We start from the raw sequence: 23,147 nt of genomic DNA, 5'->3' as shown, positions 1-23,147 counted from the left end.
TTAAATTAGATACTAGAGAATAACCATGTGGATATAAAAGCTGAATTATGTTGGATTGACAGCTCTAGGACCTGAAGTTCACTCTTTCTTAGTAGCACAAGGACACTAGTAAAACACAGAAGGGACACTGTCCTCCACCAGCCCAATTAAACAGCGATCCAAAGATCAGAGCTGGTGGTCAAGAGGTAACAGTCTCCATACACGTTCTTTCTTTGACTTCTAGAGAGGCTGGCAAAAAGCTTACCAGGTGACTTTCTGGATATGTCCTTCTGTGGTGCTTCGGTGCTTCTGCGGTGGGACACTTGCACGGTGTGAACTAAACTGCCACCTCAGACGCATTTCACGTAGAGCATCAGCTGGTGTGCTGAGAGAGCACCGTTCCTCGGTACTGTGAAAGGTCACCCATATGTAAGCAGAGCTGCTGACAGAATGACAAAAGACGATCTGTCATGCTTCAGTTGTGCAGCTGAGCCCGTGAAGGGTCCTTGAAATGGGAATGTTAGACATAAGAATAAAAACAAGAGATTGAAGGTAAAGCAGTAAAATGTTTGCTTTCATATCTAGGAAGAAATAGAGGAAGGGTTACCTGAAGGTGGACCACATGTTTTCCTGTCATGTATATAGAATATAAAGATAATATGTGTAATCCTGTTTAACACAGTAATTAAAATATAACAAGTGAGCTTTTAAATCTCTGGTTCTTCATAAGACTTGAATAAGGAATGACATGAGATGGCTCACTTGCTAATAAGGGGTTAAGCACTATTTTAATTCATCAGTCTGAAGGGAAAGATGGAAATGTAAAGGGAAAAAGATGTGGATTGGCACATCCCACCTGAATAACTGCCTGGATTGCTGTAGTAGGAAGTGGTGTCAGAGTTAAACAAAGAATGAGGACAAAACAAAAGGAAAGAAGTGTACATACTGCCGTAGAGTCCTGATTTAACTAGTGAAAAAAACAGTGATGAAAAGAAACCAATGTTGCCGTTATGGAGATGTGAAGGAAGTGGATTGCCACACTGAGAAATTAATTCTGAAGTCTGAATGAGCAATTTATTTCTTCTTTTGCTTTCCTAAAGTCACTCAAAAGGGCTGTGTGATTCAAGTCACACCAGTGGAGGGGATTCCCTCTGGATCTTTGTCTCTTAGTTGTCTGGGTTTCTTGCTGTAACTTGTCTCCTGAACAAACATGATTACATCATGTATGGCCTGAAATGTTTTGGGAAGGAATTAGATAATGGGCTGATGAAATGTGGGACCTTTCTGGAACATGGAAAGTACCAAGCTGATAATGAACTCTGCATTTCCCTGGGACTGAGGAAAGAAATGTGCATAGGCTTCAGTGGTATTTTTAGCTGTTTAGATTATATGTGTGCCTGGCTATCTTTATGTCGTTTGGTCTCAGACCCTGCCAAGACTGGAGAGCTTTTTTAGAAAATGCTTCATTGCTTCCTAGTAGCTGTTCAGCTAGTCAGTGTTTCACAAAATTTCCATCAAAAGGGTGTTTTTAGGGTGCTGCTGGAGCTATGTTGGCTGAGGTTCTCAGTTGCAGCCGAATCAGCACGATCTCCAAACAGGTTCCTTTTCTCTACCTTCCCATCAGGGATGTTTTAGACTCATCTGGCAGGGGTCCAAGCACTGGGGACCTCCAGTAGCGTTCAGTGTATCAGAAATGGAAGCTGCAGTGTTGGCTATGCTAACTCGTAATTCAAAGCCTTGTCTACTTGAGAACATGTTAAAGAAACTGATCTAGATACTGTTTTTAAAAAATCATATGGCACTGTATCTCAGCATTGCTCTTCTGCGGTGTAAGTTGATTCATTAGATGAGTTTTAAAATTACACCGAACATATTCCTGAACTGGAATAAGAAAGGCTCCATTAGTGGTAGCACTGATTTTGCTAAGCAGAGTTTGGTGTCTGAAACCAGTGATCATATACAGAAATGGATAAAAACTGGTTGTAAAATACTGATGCTATAAGGACTGGAGATTTCTGTTTTATTAGGAATACACAACTTCTCTGTGTAATAAATGACTAAACAGACTGCACAATAGATGAGTTTTGTAGGGAGAGGCAATTTCTTTTATTTGTTTCTATTAGTCTAATAGAAGATATTCCTCTCCTCGCAAACCTTGCCTTGCTGTTAGCCTTGGACCATCGCAGCTGCAGCAATGCCACTCCTGCAAGATGAGTTCTCCTGCTGAGAACCATGCCCTGTGTGCTTCATTTTCCCAGTCTGCTAATGAAGAAACTTCTCCGTCTTCCAAATGAGTCATGAGGATAAATTATGTAATTTTTATAAAATGTTTAATTTGCTCCACTGGCAGGACAAAGACTGATAATTTCACAATGTGGAACTACCTGAATATCAGCTGAACTTTTCCGGGGGTTTTATTTACTGCCTATGATTTTCCAGAGCTGTTTCAAAAGAAAAGATGAGAGAAGATGTGTTCATTTTGGGACCACATCTTGTCAGTAATCACTACTCAGAAATCCAAACACTGAATTAAGAAAAACATAAGGGAACCAGCTTGGTTTAAGGAAGAACTATCTTTGTGCCGATTTCTCGCTTAGTTGTTAAGCAACTTCTACAGCCATATGGTGACTCAAAGGCTTTTTTCCTCTTCAGCTGTAGTAAAACAAAATCAAGCCCATTCTGTGTTGATTTTTGCTACGTGATCACCCATTAAATGCAAAGTAAACATATTCCTGAATGACATCTGTCCTTTGGATAAATGGAGGATAGATGTATTGCACCAGGGAAAGCAGAACGTAGACTTTGCAACCAGGACAAAGATATTAAAATAACAGGTTTGATAGCTGAGTCAGTCAAGGGATGTGCATAAATGTTTTTGTTAAAACAGTTTAAGGTAGGCAATGGGCTGTTTCATTATGGTACATACTGGAATATACAGTATACATACTGTAATATATAGTGTGTACTACCATTAGCACTGAGCCATTTATCAGTAATTCACTGATATCTCAAAGATTGCTTTACCTACGCTAGTTATGATACTTAGGTAAAATCTTTAACAAAAATCCTGAGACTTAGTGGTGCTGCTGATGTGGCAGACCCATACGGAGAAGATGGAAGGTGCAGTTGTCCCATCTTGTTAGAGTCCGGAGCGAGGCTGCCTTACGCTGGCTGTGCTGGTGCAACGCGTCCCACAGCGGTGCCCGTCCCATCGGGGCGGCGGGGCAGGTGAGGCCCAGGGACGACGTGGCCGGCGCGTCCCCCCAGTTAGCTGTTCAGTGCCCGGTCTCACGCTGGCTGTGATCGTAATTTGTCACTTCTAGCATCGGACACCGGCGAGCAGGCGGATCGGCCCTGGGCCCGGCGTGACCCCGGCAGGTCTGTCCCCGCTGGCCTTTGCGCTTTCCCTGTGCCGGGATAAGGACGAATTCACTGTCAAGGGCCAGAGAAGCACGGCTTTGCAGGGAATGCAGTAGAGCCGAGCATCCGCTCGCTCTCCGCGGGGGCGCAGCCTGGGCGCAACGCGGCGGGGCGCTGCCTGCACCGCGGGCCCCGCGCACGGCGGAAGCCGGGTTTCCCCAGCAGGGCGTAGAAGAAGGCGCCGGTTAGCAGCGGTGGCGGCCGCGGTCGGCTTAGCGATGCGCCGACGTGCCGCAGCCCGGCACGCCCGTGTTCAGCACCCTTGTTTCTGCTCCTTTGGGCCGGGCCCCCTCAGCGCCCCGCACAGGAGCCGGAGCGGCGCGGGCAGGCCTCGGGCAGCCCCGCACGGGAGCAGTAACGCGGGGGCAGAGCCCCTCGACGCGGCCCGTCCCCGGGGGCGGCCCGGGCGATGTCTCGCCCCCGGGCTCCCCGCTTGCCGCGGCCGAGGGCCGGGCCGGGCCTCGCCCTGCCGCCGCGGGTCCCGCGCCGCCCCCCTCCCCGGGCGGCGGGACCTCCCCGGCGCCGCGGGGCGCTGTCTCTTTAAGAGCGCTGACGTCAGCGCTGCGCCGCCATGGCAACGGCCCGTCACGTTGGCTGGGTCCATGCGGGAGGGGGAGGAGCTCCTCCCGCCGTGACCGAGCGCCATGGACGCGGCGGCGCGGTGACACCCTGCGCGGACCGTTACGCGGCGGCGGCGAGGACGCGGCAGGTATTTCCCGCCCGGGCCGCGGCGGGGCTGAGGGCGGCCCGGGAGGCGACGGGCGAGCGCGGCCCCGAGGCCCGGGCGGGAGACCCGGCGGCGGGCGGCCGTGCCCGTGTCCGTGCCCGTCCCGCGGGGCTCCGCGGGCCGCCTCGGGGCGGCGGCTCCTCGCGCGGGGCGGCGGCGCCCCCTCTCTCCCCCCCTTCCCCCCGCCTCGGCGCCTCGGCGAGGCACAGCGCGGCCCCTCGGGGGCCCCGGGCCTCGCTTCCTGGTGCGGCGGGAGCGCCGGCCGCCCCCGCAGCGGGAGGACGGGGCGTCCCGGCGGCGGGCAGCGCTCCGGGGGCGGGGGGCCCCGAGGAAGCCCCCGCGGCGGCTGCCCGCGGCACCGCACAGGCACGAGCGGGGGGAGGGGGGGCTCGGGGCTGGCCTTGCCGGCGCGGCCGGTCCCTGCCGGCCGCTGCCCCCCTCCAGGCAGGGGCGGGAAGCCCGCGGCCGCGCTGCGTGCGCGGTGCGGCCGGGCGCGGCCGGAGCCGGGGCCGAGGCCAGGACCAGGGCGGCGGGCGCGGCCGGGGCGGCGGCCGCAGCCCGCCGGCGGCGCGCGGGCACCCCCGAGCCGGCCCCGCCCCGCGCCGCGCGGGCGGTACCATTCCCGCGGGCGGGGAAGGCTGGGGGGGGGGGGAGAGAAGCAGGCAGGCTGGGCGGTACCACCGCGCCGCAGCGCCGGGGGGGCGGGGGCGGCGGCGTTCGGCGGGGAGAGCCCAGCCGCAGCGGGGGTGAGCGCGGAGGCGGGCGAGGAGCGGCCCGGCCAGGCCGGCAGCGCCGCCCGCCAGCAGGTACCGCGGCCTCGCTTCCCGGCGCGGGGCTGCGACGGGGGGGCGGCTCCGCCGGCCCGGCCCGGCCCTGCCCTGCCGAGCGGCCGCGGGGAAGGGTGTTGGCCGGGCAGGGCCCCCCCGCGGCCGGGCCTGCGCGGCGCGGGAGGCCGAAGAGGCTCTGCGGGGCCGGGCGGGGGCTGCCGCCGGCCGGCGGGTTCTCCGAGGAGGCCTGGAAAGAGCTGGAAACCGGCGCGGCCCGGGAAGCCCCCTGTCAGCCCCGGCCGAGAGCAGCGCCATTGCAGCGGGGGGGCGGGGGGGGGTGGCCCGGCCGCCGAGCAACCGCCCTCAGCGGCCCCCCCGGCCCCGCGGGCGGCCCGACCGGACCTCGGGGGTGGAGGGTCCTTTTACACGGCCGCCAGCAACGGTCAGCTGCCGGGTTCAGGCAATACGGAGGGAAATTCTCCTTTTTTAAAAAAATATTTATTTATTTATTTATTTTCCCTTCTCTCAGCTAAAATTTCTGTTTTGGTTTTTGGCATTCAGTAAAATCGTTTCGTGCTAGTGGAGTTAAGACATACGTGCGTGCGCCCGTGCCTGTTAGGACAAGGATAAATTTGAAGGTACTCGCCGTCTTCAGGAAAAGTGCAAAGTCATTAGATGCTTTTTGTGACATGCTTCATAGGTGTATTGTGGCTTTCTGCAGCCTTTTCTTTTTCTTTTTTTTTTTAACAAAACCCGCTGCTGTTATTTGCGCTTATCACTGAGGTTATCAAGTTCTTCAGTTTTTACCTTATTATTCACCTTCATCAGAAATACTGAAAAGCGTCTGAGTTGCCTATATCTCATAGTCAACAAGTTTAGTTTATGCTGTAATATTACATGAACTAATCCAAAATAAGCTTCTTATCAGTTCCCTTGTGCTAATTATATGCAGTTTGAGGATAAATGTGTTGTCTTTTATTAGGCCGATTATTTTAGGTTGGAAAATAGTTGTTTTTTCAGGCAGTCAGGCCCATTTTTGTTCCTGAAATAGGGACGCAGTAGGCTTCAAAGCTAAATATGAGTTGAGGAAAAGAAAATGCATAGAACTTAATATGATTATTTATATAATCAAATTTTGAAAGGATAGTAAGAATAATAGCTGTTCTCTGGGAGGTAGAGAGAGTATTAGGAAAGAAGGGAAAAGGGTGTCAAATCTTCTAGAGGGAAGAGACAGGTAACTAAACCTCTGCAAGTTCACTGTAAAAGTATTGGGAGAGATGAAAACAATCTTCTGAGTCAGGGGGTTTCTTATATCCAGTGGAGTTCTGTATTCTAGTTCAGTCTTTTCTTTGATGAACGTTTCATGTTTTCTACTGAGACTCTGAACTGAGAGATCAGAGCGATTTCTCTGTGAAAAATGGTTCCCCTGTGGTAGCTGGGTGTTTTTCCTCCTTTGCCAGTTGTCAGCACAAATTCATTCTGGTTTGTAGGGGTTTCCTTGTTTCGCTTACATGTTTACTGCAAGAGCATCTGATGTGCTTTCCAGAATGTAGTATACTTCACTGAGTAAAAATAGAAGATCCAGAGCTTTTGGTAGTTCTCTTGGGAGTAGGTGGCTGTTGGGGTAGCAGTGGAAATACCTGGAGGCATGTGCCTGCAGAGTTACTTGAGCGTGCAGGGGGGAGACCTTAGGAAGCCTGCACTTCTGAATTCTGCTATAAGTATTGAAAGTGATCTGAAAAGATGGTAACTAATCTGACAATCAAGTGACAGATATATTAGATAGAACTATTGGTTAAAGTTGGGAAACTGTGAAGTAACGTTAATGAGGATCATATCTATACCAAGAAATTAAAATGAAACAAACCATCTGACAAACTCTTAAAACTGAAAGTCTTTTAATGGGATGGGACTCTTGAGCTTTTTCTGTGATGTTTGTGATTCTTATGCCTGATAGTGTAGACAGATTGCGGTGAAGTTAACTTGTGCTGCCATAGGATAGATTGATTAATGTTGGAAGAAGGGGCTAGGAAAAAGAGGGAGATCATATATATGGAAATGTCTCGCTGTGTGTCTAATATGGCAAAATATAGTCATTATTAGATTATATATTTTTTCTCTAAAAGTGGAAGCTTTTACAGTGGATAATGTAAATGAGTTACAAAGTATTAATATTTTGAGAATGAAAGTTATATAATAAATATTTCTTGTCCATTAAATCATGAAAACTTGGTCTTCAGGTTACAGGGATGCCCTTTTCTGTATTCTTTGAATTGATATCAATAAATGAGTGCTTGGAAAGTTGGTCTTGATTAAGCGCTCAGGTCATTTAAGTGTTAAGTAGAAGACTGTTGGGTACAAATGTAATCTGCTATATTTATGTTGGGCAATGAAAATTTTGACTATGTCTTCATGTTCTTTAGTTGAGTGGTAATATATCTGGTGCTTAATTTTCCCAAGTATTCTAGTTTCCCAAACAATTTCTAAAGAAAAACCTGGCACTCTTAAAAACCTCTTTAGAAAACCTTGCAAGAATATTTTTGACTATGAACTGTGCATAGTTCTTTCCTAGAATATTATGCAACTTTTAAAAATGCCACAAAATTTATGAATATAAGAACTTGAAGGTGAAATAAGAAATAAAACACAATATGCAGTGTATTGTAAATCATTCTCAGTTACTGTCTTCTCTGCTGGAATCATAAATTAAGACTGTGTGTTGCTAAAGACAGGGTCATTTGATTTATTGTTTCTAATCTCAGGAGTCACTTTAAAGAGTCTAATCAGACTAGTAAGAAATCCAAAATCTCTGAGCTTGACGTGTAATACATGATCATGGAATGTAGATGCTTCGAGAGGGACGATGATGCAGAGATTTGGGTTTTATTTATTACTGTCTGAGAATATCAATGCACAGATTAATACAATTCTTGAGTGTCTAGAACTTGTTTTTTAGAAAGCATGTATAGTATTGCTAATAAAAAAAATTTTTCTTTCCTCTAATCGGTCACAGACCTGTCACTTACTTCATCTTAAGCGTGTAATTAAATTTTGTTGTTATTGTTGTGTTTTTGTGTGAAACATCTGTATTTTGCAACCCAGTGTTTTGTAATAGATTTTATGTGAAAGATGCTAAACAGAGCTAAACCAAATGATCATGAAAAACATGAACGTTTGCTGTTCCCTTAAGGTTGTGGTTTGATATCTGATACTAGGGCAGAGAGCTTCACAGGGCTTTCCAGATAACATGAAGTAGTGTTATACAGAGCTGCAACTTTAATTTAAAAAAACAAACAAACAAATCTTCACTGTTTGGGATTGTGTTAATGTGTGTAAACAGTGAAGCAGTCCATCTTTGCAGAAAGCCTGAAGGAAAAGACCAAGAGATGAACTTCTTAGTGTTTTGAATAGATGCCAACTTGGATGCCAGTTATGACACTTGATGTACTGATATCGATGAATCACAATAGTTAAAGTATGGGGAAGTATCATACGGTGAAGACTGAGAATTGGGCTGAAAGTTTATAAAGAACAGAATTAAATAATATAGATGGACATGTAATAACAAACAGTTGTATTCTTCAGTGAAGAGAGATTACTGGTTTCACTTCTCTTAGGCTTCCAAAAGTATTTGAAATGCTGACATTGTAAAACAGGTTCTGATTCAAATACTACAACTCTTGCAATTTGTTTCCACAGGAAAAGACTTAAGTTGGAAAGGAGGGGAGAGAAAGAAGTGCCCTGACTATAATAAAGAGCAAAAAGAGCTTTCAAGTTAAAGCTATTAAATAAGATTAGTTATTTGGAGGCTGACTGGTTTTGCCAATTTGCAGAAGCTGTAGTTTTCCCTTCTTCCTTATGTTGGATCTTGGACAAATATTATTCATATGGACCTTCAGCATAAGCCAAATGTTTGAGTCATTGTGAATGGTACTGTTCTGAAACAGTATTAAAAGAGCTGAGTAATGTTAAGATTTAAATTATTTTGTAAGATTTTAATTTTTAAATGGGGGGGAAGAACAAACCAAAATGATCAAATAAATCCTGGGATTGAACTTGTTTCTTAAGAGGTTGAAGATCTTGGAGCCACTCCTGATGACTGGCCGTGGTTCTTTCCTGTCTTTGAAAAGAGCGCGTAAGCCCCTCACAAAAAGCTGCAGGAACTGTTGGACATCTTGAGTCCAACAGTTGGACGTTTTCATAGTATAGTTAACTGGTTAGCATTCGGTTTGCTAGTCTGTGTGCAAGGGCTCCCTCCAAGCAAATTGTATTTACTGTGCTACTGCCCTAAGAATCTATAATTGCCACGCGTGTATCAGAGGACATATTCTGTGGCTGTTTGTCCTGAAATACTCTCTTGGACCTGACTGGCAAAGTGTCCTAGAATTTGTTCCTTTGGGGAATGTTGTGAGAGTTATGGAAGGCTTTTTGGAGATCTCTGAGTGTTTGAACGTCTTGAGGGCCAGAAGCAATACAGTCTTGTTCACCTGCTTTGTCAGTACTGCTTCCAGACTGGAGTTGCCTTGCACAGAGTACCTAAGCGGTTTCAGGATAACTTGATAATTTGATTCTTGTTGGGTTAATTTTTATATAGAATTCTGCTGCCCTATATCAATTTTTTACTGCAGCAATTACTCCTAATGTAAATTGTATTAGTGTCATTTTCTATTTGGATGGGAATTAGAATGCAATTTATGTGATATTTGTACACAGTTTAAAGGCTTACATTAAAACTAATGATTTTTATACTAGTACATAATATTGTTATAACATATTTAGTATTTAAAATTGATTTTGTTAAAAGAAATTATAGTTGAAATGAGGCAGTATTTTTCTGTCTCATGACTGAATGCTTTAAGTGTTTGTTCACGTAAACTTATTTTATTCCAAGATTGGAAAAGGAAAACATACTTTCTTTCCTTATTTCAATTCTGGATTTAGATTGAACTTAATCATTAGTAAGCTGAAAGAAATATTCAGATGGCATATATAAGTGCTACTTTTGTCAAAATCTGATTTAACACTCAGTAATTTTAGAGCCTCTAGTGACTTTGATCAGCTTTGGTTATTTGGCTTAAAGATTTGACAGTGCAATATAATGTCAGAGTTAAATTAAACAATTAATATAAGTATGCTAAGTTAAGTTTTAAATAGGCTTATCTTATTTTTAAAAATTTTCCTGAAATTATAAATTCAGTTTAAGCAAATGTATTTATCTTGTACTGCTGTGTTAGAATGTAAACTGGACTCCTTTATAGGTACCTTTTGGTGGGGGGAGGAAAGGAAGTAGCAGAGATTATCAAGTTTTGTGGCACTTTGAACATTCGGAGAAATAGGCAGGATTCAACAAATGGCATGGCAACATTTCCAGAAAGACATTAGGTCTAGATGCTCTGGGATTTGAAGGATCTCACAGTGATGTTAGCATAGCTTTTCTGCCTTCGGATAGGTAGTGAGGACACAGCAGGGATGTCAGATCCCCAGCAGCATTGGGGCAGAGGAGCAGTGGTGCATGTGGCAGTGTTGCTGCATTTTATAGCAAAGAATTAGAATGGAATTAACTTTACCTGGAATCTTTTATATAAGTTTCATGTTTGCCATCATAGTTTTGAAGCTTCTGATTTGAATTTTTTTTTAAGAGTGTTAACTTTGTATACTGTGTTATAACAAAACTTTATAAGTTGAGTTACTTAGACCTTGATATGTCTTCTGTTATTCCAATATTTACTTTAATCTTGACTAAATAATTTACTAATGCAATTCCATTTTATCCTTGTGTCTGGGCTTCGTTTAAAATGAATTTATGAAAAACTTCAGACTTCCTAAAAATAAACTTATATATATATATATAATATTTATCTATCTATATATCTCCCTCTTTATATTTGCATTTGAGGAGAATTATGTGAACTGTTGACGTTAAACACCTTTTTTTTTTTTTTTTTTTTAATATCTCTACTGCCTCACACTAATGGGGCAAGAAACTTCTCCATTGTGGTTTCTAGATTCTTTTAGTAGCTTGGATACGCGGTGTCTAAATAAAAAACAATCCAAAATACGCAGAATGAAGTGGCCAGGAAGTAAAACTACTGCTGTAGTTGTACTGTTTTGTCCTACAAACAAAATATTGATCTCTAAGATAACGTGACAGGAAAAGGGAAAACTCTTTTATTTAAGAAGCAGCCCAAGAATGGGAGCAGGAGTTTTTGATCACAGCAGGATAAAACGTAATGCAAGTTCAAAGTAAGAACACTACAGTTGAATACGTAACTCTGTCTGCTCTTCGTTGCTCTTCCCCAGACTTCACTGAAAAGCAGCTACTTGGGGAGGGTCAGGTAGCTGGAGACAGGAAGTCATTCGAGCAGGTTTTTGCTCATCTGTCATAGTTTGCTACAGATGCAGATAGGTGGGTGTCAAGAGCAAAACCATGCATATTAAACAAGGGAAGAGATGGAGTTTTTTCCTAGTAGTGTTAATTCTGAAGCTTGAGCAATTTTTTTGTTCTCTGTCTCTACAGAACTGTTGTGGCCTTGAATTGTAGACCTTAGTAGTACCTCTGACAGCTGAAAGGGCAAGGTCCTAAGCAAACAGTTAAATTGCTTGAGGGTTTCGTCGGTAGTGCTAGTGTTTGCTTTTGCGTTGAGTCAGATGGCATTTTGCTTTGTCCTCGGCTTCCGAAACCAGGAATTCAAGAATATTTAGCCATTTTTACTAATCTTTCAGTTACAAATGGTGAGGAAAACTCAAAAATGGGAGTATGTGTATCCCAAATCTTAAAAGCAGAAGATGCACAAGAACAGATGAGAGCATCTTGCTTCGCATAGCATGTTGCTTAAGTATTTGGCACAGTTTCTTTTTCTGTAGTAAGTGACCTTTTGAAAAAATGCAATACTACATGAGAAACATTAAAATAATTCTGAAGAGGATGGATTCAATGTATCAAACTGTGTTTCATCACAAATGATACCTGAAGTAGTTGTACAGTCTGCGTATTCTTAATCCTGTACCTTCATCAGTAGGAGTCAGAAACAGTACTTAAACAGGATTTTCACTTTCTGGTGTAGGTTTTCTAATAATTCAGTGGCTCTCTGTAAAGCTGAGTTTTTTTGATAGATTTTAAAAGCCTAAGATAATATATATCTCTTTAAAAAAAGTGTAGAAAAACCTACTTGAGTAGCCTGAAGTCTAGTCTGGGAGAGAACTTAAGTTATGTGGCTTAGAATCTCAAATAATTGATCAAAAATGTATTGTGAACCAGAGGCAGAATTAAAACTAAACCTGAGGGCAGTAGTTTTATCTGATCTTTGGATAATCAGTGTTGTATAAAAACCAAATGTTTATATTCCCTTGTTTTGTTATGAAAGAGTACAGCTGTATGCTAAATGTTACAGCTGCATAATTATGTGAGCTGCATAATGCCTCGCTGTAACTTCGGTACCATGGGAGTGTGTGTGTGGTGCTGAATGGTGAGGAGGAGGGAAGGGTGCCGAAGACTACGTATAGATCAGATGCATCTTTTTTCTAAGTTGGCTGATACATTTGAAAGGAAGCAATGTGTATGTGTAACTGGTACTGCTGGGCTTTGTGGTCTTCGAGTGTGTCAGAATGCTCTACTTCAAAAAAAAACAAAACAACCCCCCCCAAAACCTGTCAGCCAGAAATTATTTCAATCAAGTGAACAGTCTTCTCGTGGATTTGAAACACTTATTCTGTAGACAGTATTAGTTTCTCTTAATGTGTCTCTTCTCCCCCTCCCCTGACTCTAAACCTAAAATTTTCTATCTGCACAGTGCATTTTATGCATACTGTGCAGCCTGCTCATACTTAGAAAACAGGAGGCTGTTTAAATAAGCTTATGTGCCTGTAGGTACCAGACGAGCTTTTCTGTGCACAACATTTTGCTTGGTCCCACAACATTTTGTTTGATCCTTCAAAACGCAAGCGTACTGTGCCACTTCAGCAAATACCAAAGTACTAGCCCCTTTAAAAATCAATCTTGTTCTGAGGTAGATTTAAATGGTCTTTAAAAAGCACTTCGGATTGTCAGTCTGTATGCAGTGCGCTTTGGATAGCAAAGATCACTAGAGTAACTTCTAGGTATAGCTGAATATTTGTAGATGCAAATAATACTGTGCGTTTGTCTGTTCATCCCCCAGGAAAAAATTAGACTGGTACCATCTCTGTTTGCCTTATTTCTTAGGGTTGTATCTTCTTGTGTCATTAAGATCTTTCTTGCCACTTCTTAGGCATTCTGAATTGCAGAACCAATATTAATTTGTTCAGTAATGGAGTGTCCTGTGGTCTGTGAACCAAATGTTCGCTGGAGAATCGTTTCTGTAGGCATGGAAGACACCGTAACTTGGATTTCACAAAAAGTTCTCTTTGCAGGGAGTGTGATTTAAAAAAATATATATATATATTTATGTACTGAGAAGTTTTGACCTGGAAGTGGAGGTAACAAATATAAGATGCAAGAATGTTACTTTTAGAAAAACAACTTTTTCGGACTATGAAATAAAATATTGGTGACTTCCTTAAATTCCTTTCTATGCTTTTTTCAGCTTTGCGTTTAATGCCTTCTTTTTTTTTTTTTGGTTACCTCTTTCTAGAATCTGGGGTGTGTTGGCGAGGAGGAGTAGGGACTTTCTGTGCATGTTCTATGAATGTACTTGGTTTAGATTCTAAGCTGTTTTAGAAATACTCTCTTATATATCTGAGCTTAAGATACCAGTCCAGTAAACTGTCAATTTACTGTATGAAGGAAGGGTAAAAGTCTTACTAAGTCACTGATAACTTTTTAGTGGTAAACTTAATAAGAATTACTTCACTCTAATTTCTCAACTGCAATTTCCTTTGGCTATTTTGTGACCGCTCTCACAAATTTAGTATTTGTCACTCTATTTGTCTTCCACGGAAACATTAATCAAACCAATGATCAAATGTGGAGATGAGCGGTGTAATCTGTCAGAACTGATCGGTGTGTGGATTTGGTTTCTCGTGTGCAGGCTGGGCATGCGCGGTGCCAGCAGTGCCGTTAAAACGGCGTTGACTTCGAAATCTAACAGCGCTGCCTCAAGACGGGTTAGAGCGCTGTTTCCTCTGCGCTCCTAGGTTAGTGGAAAAAAAAAAAAACACTAGAATGGATACTTTCAGTACTGAAGTGAATTCAGATATTTATATTTATCTGACTCAATTACTTCTGTTAGCACCTCCAAGTAGTTACTGCAGTAAATGCAAACATTTTTTGTGGCAGGCTTTGTTTCAATGTTATATTAAAATCTCAAGCTAAGTAACTATGTATCTGTGTGTGTAAAAAGGCATATAGGAAGTGCAGGGGACCAAAGTGTTTTGGGGGAGGAGGGAGAGAGCAATCTTGTTGACTTAAAACTGCCTCTTCCACCTCGCTAGCGGGTGGGGTTGCGCTGGTGATGTAACTGCACCGTGCGTGCGGGAGCTGGCACACCAAGAGGCAACACTGTGTTCATATCCTGCTACCTTCTTGTTTGCTCATCCATCTCTTTTGCAACCTGTCCTTTCTGGCCATGCTTTAAATCTCGTGCACGTACCTTCAACAGTTCCTTAAAACTCTGTGTGTATATATATCTATAAGAGAAATGGATATTTAAATAAGTTCTGCTAATACCCTTCCTCTTGAGAGGCGTTGGTTGATTATTTCCTGTTTTTGTACCAAAGCTATAATGGAGACATATCACTTTAAAACACTTCCAAAATGTGCAGAAGTGCAACAATAGCAGTGACCTCAGAGAGCAAGGTCGCACCCAGGCTCGTTTCCTGTTATGTTCTTGGGGAAACCGAAGGCTCGTCAAATATTGGAGAACTTGCGTTTACATGAATGGCTGTGCTCTGAAATCTGAGCGATAATGTGTTTGAAGTTACAAACCCCAAATTTAAAAACTAAGCCTTAGGGAAAAGATTCAGTTTAGGACTTTCAAACTTGTTTTCTAAAGGGTAAACCATTTTCTGTTTCTTTAATGTAATGTCTAAGATGTTGCTCTGCAACTAATATGAAGTGGCACCTCTCAAAAGTATGTTATATGTTAGGGGTATAAGGAAAGAGATACACTGGGGAAGTTTGTAGAAGGAGAGAAAGGCACATGTGGGCACAATTATGGCCTTTATGTAGTGTTATTTGAACTTACACCTTTGTCTGTTTGGATTTGGTAACTGTATTAATTGATCTGTATAAAAGCTCTTTGCTCTGTCCTCTTTGCTTAATGGTGTAATACTGCTGCCACTCAGAGCAGACAATTTTTGGAAACCTGAGCAGGAGATAAGGTCTTTGAGAAATGAAGGGGAGAAAACTTGTGGCTAAGATACAGTAAAAAAGAAATTAAATATGTGATTTTCCTCAGTGAGTGTGTGTGTGTTGTCCTTAAACTACTCTACCACAGTAAATCTAGTATATAAAATTCCAACCAAAGTACTTTTTTATACATGAAGGTATGCAACTACAGTACAACGTTAATGTGTTTATGTTAAATAACTGTTAAAGCAGGCAGTGATTTTACTTTACGTAAGGCTTTGACCATTGTGTCAAAGTTTATACAGTTTGAATGTGTTCTTGGATATGTCAAATCCATTCAGACTATTACAAAATAAAACCTCTAGTATGTTTTTCTTCTCTATTCATGGCTTTGGGGAGACACAAATGAGTGGGCAAATCTGTCTAAGTCTTTAATAGTTTCCACTAAAGGAGGAACTGTTTTGTCATTTTTTTTGGCACGTCTGAATATATAAACTATTCTTCTGTTTATGCTGCAAGAGTTGAGCTTTGTAGCAGGAACCCCATCTTCTACCACTGTTTAGACAGCAAAACGTGCATTTGCTGTCATCAGTTACAGAAAATGAGCCGACAACTTTACACAAGCAACTTCAGCATATAATGGTTTGCTGGACTGAAGCCTGAGTTTGTGTAAGCGAGTTACCAATATAGCTCACTTAAAAAAGATCTGGAGTATCTCTTGGTGTCTTTTTCCTATATTTAGTAAAGTGCTATAGTTAGCATTCCTTATGTTTAGCCACCTGTGTGATCGCTTGTGGGAATGATCACATGAAAGCTATGTGAAACCTCATGTCTGTCTTTCTGCTGCTCTGCGTTTATTGCTTGTGAGATCTTATTTCATGCGTTTAAAAATTTAGAGCTGATATGTATAGGTAAGCACTTTTTTGAATTTCCAGGGCTATTTTTTTTATATAAAATAAAGTTATTGCCTGAATAGTTCTTTGGTGGGTAGCTTTTAAGAATTCAGTCAGACGGAGTATTCTTTTGCAGTCTTGTTAGTCTCTATAGAGGGTACAAAAATAGCAATGCTTTCTTGTGGGGAGGGGTGTATTTACCCTTCTCTAGCGTGTTAGTTTATTCTCCTGTCTGTATGGAGCTGTTATGTGGGAATAAACTTAGCTTGCTGTGGCAAGTGAAAACACGTGTTTGTTTTATTTTTTTTATTTTTTTAAGAAACCAAATTACTTACCATTTTAGTTTGTAAACTGTAATCTTCTCTGGACCAGAAATAGCTGTACTTCTTAGAACTTAAGGTTCCTAGCATTACATATCTGACTATTCTGTTTCTAGCAATTTGCCAAATATCAGCCCATTTCCTGGCTTTCCAGAGCTGAGTCTGCTCTTTGCCCCCCCGAGTCAGCTTTCCATTTCAAAGTTAAGGGTAGGCAGGAGTTCCCTTTCTAGCATATGAACTCCCTGCCACCCAACTTGTGTAGACACTACGTCCTCTTGTGCTTCAGGGCAGATTATTTTAGAGGTGCTGGACTTGGTGATTCTTTTCACAGGGGATCCTCAGTCCTATTTGTAATGAGTTTCTTGAACGTGAAGCTCAGAGCAAATGAGAAGAGTGGTGTTCCAGTCAGAATGTCTTAGCGTTACAGAGAATGTACTTTTGAGACAAGAACCTGTGGTAATTTGCCACTACCTTCCCATATAATGAAGAATTAGCCTGTTAGCAACTAGTGAATCAGGAGTAGTATAAGGGATAATTATCTGTGGAGCGCTTGAGCCTGCCAGTGGCATTCTTGACACTAGATATGCTGCGGAATCCTACTTAGTTAATTATTTTGCCTCAGGAGGCAGTTTATTTTGGTATCAGTAAATTCACTTGAGTACAAATCTGCTGAGAAAAATTCTACGGAGGTACAGTTCAGCCTGTAAATGACATTGCTGTTATGAGGGCAAAGATGGGCCTTCTTGGTTACACAAGAGTTATTACTCACAACTAGCTCCCTGTGTTGTTGCCTCTAAAGGGAAGCATGTTGTGTCCTTGACCCCATTTCCTAATTGCCTGGATATTTTGCAGTAGTGCACCCCCTGGCTATGAATATTATTAAAAAGTTCTTCCACTTCCTGTTGCCCTCTACCTCCAGGCCTCTTTGCTATTGCAGATGATATTATTAATCACGTATCATACACATCGTGAAATGCACTTGAGGAGAGGCATCTGGCTTTTCTGCAAGGATTTCTAGCTGCAACTGTTGAAAAGCAGGTTGCATTGATATTCTTCACTTAGGGTAAGGTAAAAAAATTTTTTCCCCTCTATCTAAATATTTATTAAAAAGATTAACAGGTCAGAAAAGTATATGTTATTTTACCTTCTGTCTCCTGAGATGACAAGAGGAATCCTGACTTCATTACTACCCATAGCGGCATGGGAGCAAATGCCTGCCTTGTGCATGCATCTGAGTTCTGAGTATTGCAGAACCGGGCTCAAGCAGAAGTCCACATGGTTGTAATTAAGAGTTTTCCAGGCTGTGGAGAAATGCTCCTTATTGCTAGTATTTTGACCTTCCTGGAAGGGAAAAAAAAAGAGGCATGTGTTCTGTATAACCCTAGTACAGGTCAGAGTTGAATACAAGTGAAGTTTTAAGTAATTTGTTGTGTGAGAAAACTTTGTGACACAGAGATCGCCTCTGCTCTTTGCAATCCCTATAAGCCCTCAGAAAGCGGTCCCAGCAATTAAGCTGACAAATCAAATTGTTTTTAACTGTCCGGTAGCATTTGGAAGTGGCACACTTCAAGGTTGTGGTGATGATATGCTCCTCCACACTGAAGACAGATTGATAGGATGTTGCCTCTGACTTGCCATTGCTGCTGTCATCTCAGTCCTGTGTTCTTGCTGGGCTTCGCTGGTCGCTTCACTGGTCTGCTTAGAAGCAATATTACAACAAGTAAATCTGATCTCGGTAATGGTCTACACATATAACTACTTCTTGGCAATGGCTTCCTCTCTTTTTTCTCTATTTAATTGCATCACTGTAGCATCAGAAGCATTAAAATAGCCGACACAGCTCTATTCGTGTGCACAAATCCCAAGTGCGGGTTTATCTTCTGCGTTGCTGTCATGATCATGGCACTCAGTAAGAGGTTCTTACTGTAGTTTGATAGTAGTTCAGACGCACTGCTTGCTGAGTTATTGTGTGTGAGGAAACCAAACCATGAGAGTCTACTCCCTAGCCTTTCACTTTCTTTAATTTCCTGTGGGCATCTTCCTATTATTATTATTATTTTTTTAATTAAAAGTCCCAAATGGAAGTATCTGGCCCAGTGTACTGGTATATACTTTATGGTGGATGATCATTTCAACATCTGAGTGGTTGTAGTGAGAACTACATCAAGCGAGTAGAGCAAAGAGTTTTGGACACGCTTCAGTTTTATAGTTAAACTGTGCACTTAATTTGTTTACTGTAGTATCCTTGCGTTTATATATAGCTTAAGAGTTTGTTGTTTAACTGCTGCAAACTGGGAGTATATTTTAATGCTTAAAACTAGAATAATTCAGTGTAATAATAATCTGGATTATTTTGTAGAACCCTGTGATGACTTGGAAGCTCTTGTATTCATTGAGCTATAGACTGACCTTGAAACACTGATGCCTTTCTGCTGAGTAGTACCACTGTAACGACCTTGTGAATTTTAAATTATAGTGAAGTTGCTAGGACTTTTTGGCTAAAGCAGTGATTTTCAAAAAATTATGAAGATCAGGTGGTTACTCATTGTCCTTTAATTTGTTTAGGAATTGATTTTTAAGATGAGGGTGGGTGGGTGGGGAGGCTTCTGAAGCTGGATTATGTCCATGCAGGAATTTGTAGAGGTTTAACACAATTTAAAGCTGTGAAGTTCAACAGCTGTTTAGCTGCTGGTGCAGCTGGCTCGCACAGAAATGGCATTAATGATGAGCAGCACTGATATTAATGATGTCATTAACACTGACTTTATGGTCCAAGTGTAGGAAGGCCATCAGCATTAGAGTGCCAGTGTCATGTCACAGCTGTTAAGTAATAGGCTCAGTTTTACCTACCAGAGGGAAGCTACCCCGACTGTAACCACTTGTGACCAGCAGTGCCTGCTTCCAGTTTAATAGCTACGGCGCTTTTTTCTGACGTTATTTTCTGCTTTGAAGTCACCGTTTACAGAGCACTGAAGTACATGGCACATTGTAGGGCAGAAGCTGAGTTCCCTGCTCTGAAGATTAGAGAGATTTCAGCTTTTCTGTTAAGAATCTTTTTATCTGCTGTTGAAAATAGCATGCATGTAACTTTGGCAGGTGTCTTGGCTTGCTTGCTGTGCACGTTTGAACCCGTTGTTTTGTCTGTGTTACCTTTGTGTGGGTTCTAGAATGAAAGAAGGGGAAACATTTGAAAAAGAGGGTCATTTGAAACTGTCAGGACCGCAAGTGGCTCTATATTTCATAGAGGTATAGTATTCCAATCAAGTGTATTAGAATTGTAATTAAACTTCAAAGGCTATAAAGGCATGTGATTAGCTTGCGTGCTAAAGTGATTACAGTTTTTAATACTCTATTTTTGCAGTCGGACATTAGTATTGATTACTTTTTATGCCTGCTCTACAGTAAGCAGTATTAAATAGTCTGGACTTCTGAATTAGGAAGTCGATGGCAAATAAAGTAGCCTCCTAGAATATGCTCATGGGTTGTAATGTCTTTGTAGTTGAACAGAGCATAGGTTTAAGGAAGGCAAAGCTGTGAACTTTACAGTTTGCGTGTGCATAGTGGAAAATACTGGTTAGATCGTCTAGTCACCGTTGTGCTCTTGCCAATTATGACGTATTTTGATTCAGAGTTGATCCAGTTTGTGTACGTTTCTGGGTTTATTGTTAAATGGACTTTGTGCTATCTGGTGAAAGCACAGAGATCCAGATTAGAGAGGGGGGAGAAAAACCCTTCTTGAATAGCAAGAAGTTTCATAGCTCTCAAACACTTGTGTAAGCTGTAAGGCAGTCCAGGGTGATTATCTTTCTAGTAAGTTACTTTGAACCAAAAGCTTTCACTCTTAACATCTTTGTAAAATGTCATGCTTTATAGATGCAAAAACCCCTTCCAGAATCTGTTCTGTGGAAAATGTCAGCACTGAAGTGCAAAGAACTGATAGCTAGACCAAACAGAGGGATTTGCCTACAGAGCTATGACTTAGCAGACACCTCTGTAGTCATTTTTTCCCCCTATTTTTTGGCCATTTTTGGTGGACTAAATTGGGTGGGCATTACTGTATTGGCTCTCATGTTTAAATTGAATATTTAGCATGTATTTTAATAGCCTCTTCTCCCTGCTTCTTCTTTCCTTTTTTCTCTTAATTTTCATTTTATAAATAGTATTTTGAATTTCTTCTTTCTTCTATAAGCCAGACATGTTTTGGGGTTTTTAGATGACGTAAGAGAAGAAAAAATACAAATGTTCCTGGTGTGTTTGTATTTTTCATGATAGAACAAGCAAGTGCCTGGCTTGTTCTTGAACAAGATACTGGCTTATTTTGCTTTAGCTAGGAGGATATTGAACTCTAGACATGGGTGAATAGAATTGAAAGGTCTCTTTACTGTTACTTGACTGCACTACTCTATTAAAGATAAAGGAAAATTGCTCTGAGAAGACTGTTTGACAAATAATGAAAACTTTTGCTGTTCGTTGACCTTTTTATTGAGATTGCTCTGAGTCCTTGTTCAGAAAAGAACAGCTTTAGACTGCTGTGGGCTGCACCGCCATGAGGATGCTTTTATGGGTGTCTTCATCTTTGCTACTCCTTCTCACTGTATGGGTGCTTTTGAGATGCAATCATTGTGACTTGCCCAAAGAAAATATGGGTATTGTAGGAAACCTGCTATTTCATCTGTAGTCTAGGATTAAAGCTTTCCACCTCGAATTAAACAGAAGCCTTCTATGGATGTCTTGTACAAAGGTGCTTGCATCATAGCACTATTGAGCTTAAAGTTAAATGCTTAAGGCAGGCCTTGCAGTCTTTGCTCTCTGTTGCCATCTTGGGGAGAAATCTGATGTTCTTAGAGGTTGACAGCAGGGAGCGGTGCTACAAATGCAGTCACTAATACTTTATTTATAGTACAGCAGGTGTTTCTGTTGACAGTTGCTTCAATATTCAAAATATACTCCATTTAACCATGTTTTTCATGGTAATCCAGGAATATAAATAACTTAGGTCTTGCTAAATTTTTTAGACAATCTACTAAAGGGAATATCTATTTGGAAGCCTTTTTAAGGGCAGAATCAACTTATGTATAGAGCTAAAAAAGTAAAAAAGAAAGAAAGAAAAAAGGGGCAAGTGATATTCAAACTTATTTTTCTTCCCTCTCATTAGCAGGTTTTCTTCACCAGTGCAGTGTGAGAAACACAGATTGAAGAAGATGAGTGAGCTGGAACAGTTACGGCAGGAGGCAGAGCAGCTGCGAAATCAAATCAGAGTAAGAATTGCTACTTCCTTATTCTTTGTGACAGAGTTCCTACTTTAAAAGAATAAAGCGTAAAGACCATATTAATCACATGCTGCTGTTTGAATAAGAGGAAGCCTTTGAAACTCCATTCATAATATTTATGGATAAAATGTTTTATTTCCTCTTGAGGTTTAGTATACTTTGTCATTCCAGGGGTGTGTGTGTGTGTGTTCATGCAAATTTTTTATTTCGGATTAAAAAAAAAAAAAAGGAGCAAACTGCTAGGACTGAGGCACAGCGAGATGAGATCAAGGGTATTAGGAAAGCTTATTTCTGTGCTGAAACGGACCACTATATTGTCACTCTTCCTAAGCATGCAGATTAAAGCACAGTGTGAGGGAAAACTTTCCAGAGTAGGTATCACTTCTACAGGCCCCATTTCTTTGTTTCATGATGAATTTATTTTTAATGTGTGGATCCTCCCACATGCACTACTTTTTTGTTGAAAATACTTGTTGTAGATAACTGAGCATTAGCTGCCATGCACCAAGTCAATTGACCAGGGAACATGAAGCATTTATAAATTCGTGTGATTTCTATGGAAATGCTTTATTTGCACACATAGTCCAATCAATTAGGACCTACAGATTCCTTAGGAATCTATTCCATATACACTGCCTTTTTTTTGTGTGTGTGTGTGTGTAGCATCTGCTGGCACCAATTATTTTGTGATGATCTGCTGCTTTAGTGCACTGGACATTAGGCTGCTTTTCAGTATCAGCTGTGCGATACACATACTGACTGAACAACCATGAAAGCAACGTTTGCCCATACACAATCCTCACCACATGAAGTATCATCCAAGCAGAGATCTGTGTCCTGTGGTTGCTGTTTAACTCAGTACCTTGATGAAAGCCAAGCCAGAGGTCAGTCAGTGTTCCAGCACTAAGTACCCCTCCAAGCAACTCTGCAGAAGAATGCAAATAAATTTTAGTTTAAATTATTTTTTCTTACATTTAAGCTTTATTACAATATTGCGAAAATATCAGGTGTATGTAATTTTTCAGTTCTTCCTCTACCTGATGTGTGAAGACTTTCTCATCAGGTTATGTAGAGGTGAGCCAGTCTGTGCCTTTGTAATTCAGTCTTACTAATCAGCCTGGTTTTATGAGAAATGGGGTTGTGTGAGGATGGAGCAAGTAAGAGAGCTAGACTGTTTTGCAGGAATGTTTGTTTTTTTTAATTTTGTAGCATAAAAATCTGATTGTCTCTGTGTATAAGGACTTCATTTTGTGGTTTTTAGATCAAATTAATATTTCACTTGTTAAACTTACCACCCAAACTTGAAACTGGATTTAGACAGGTGTAGCTGAGTAACCAGGGCTATTTCCATTGGAGCCTATGGGCTCTGCATTGGCAACGTGCATCTTTGGATATGATCACAGAAGATGCCTTATGCTTAATTTGAATTTCAGATTAACATGGAATTAAAAAAATGCACCCAATGACTTAATCATTTTTCAAGAAACTTTCTAAGTAATTCAATCTC

At 41.8% G+C, this 23,147-nt stretch overlaps 1 protein-coding gene across 1 annotated transcript in view; it reads left to right on the top strand.

Moving 5' to 3' along the window:
- Nucleotides 1-4,030: 4,030 nt before the first annotated feature.
- The window catches only part of GNB4 (G protein subunit beta 4), a 34,481-nt gene continuing 15,364 nt past the window's right edge, over nucleotides 4,031-23,147 (top strand). Inside the window, exons 1-2 of the mRNA XM_067301636.1 lie at nucleotides 4,031-4,108; nucleotides 21,526-21,628. Coding sequence (XP_067157737.1) covers nucleotides 21,572-21,628 — 57 coding nt within the window. The 5' untranslated portion in view covers nucleotides 4,031-4,108; nucleotides 21,526-21,571. The remainder of the gene's footprint in view (nucleotides 4,109-21,525; nucleotides 21,629-23,147) is intronic.

This window comes from Apteryx mantelli, chromosome 9, assembly GCF_036417845.1.
Source record: "Apteryx mantelli isolate bAptMan1 chromosome 9, bAptMan1.hap1, whole genome shotgun sequence".
NCBI classification, from domain to species: domain Eukaryota; kingdom Metazoa; phylum Chordata; class Aves; order Apterygiformes; family Apterygidae; genus Apteryx; species Apteryx mantelli.
Note: the sequence above shows the minus strand (reverse complement) of the source record. Positions and strands in the feature narration are given on the sequence as shown.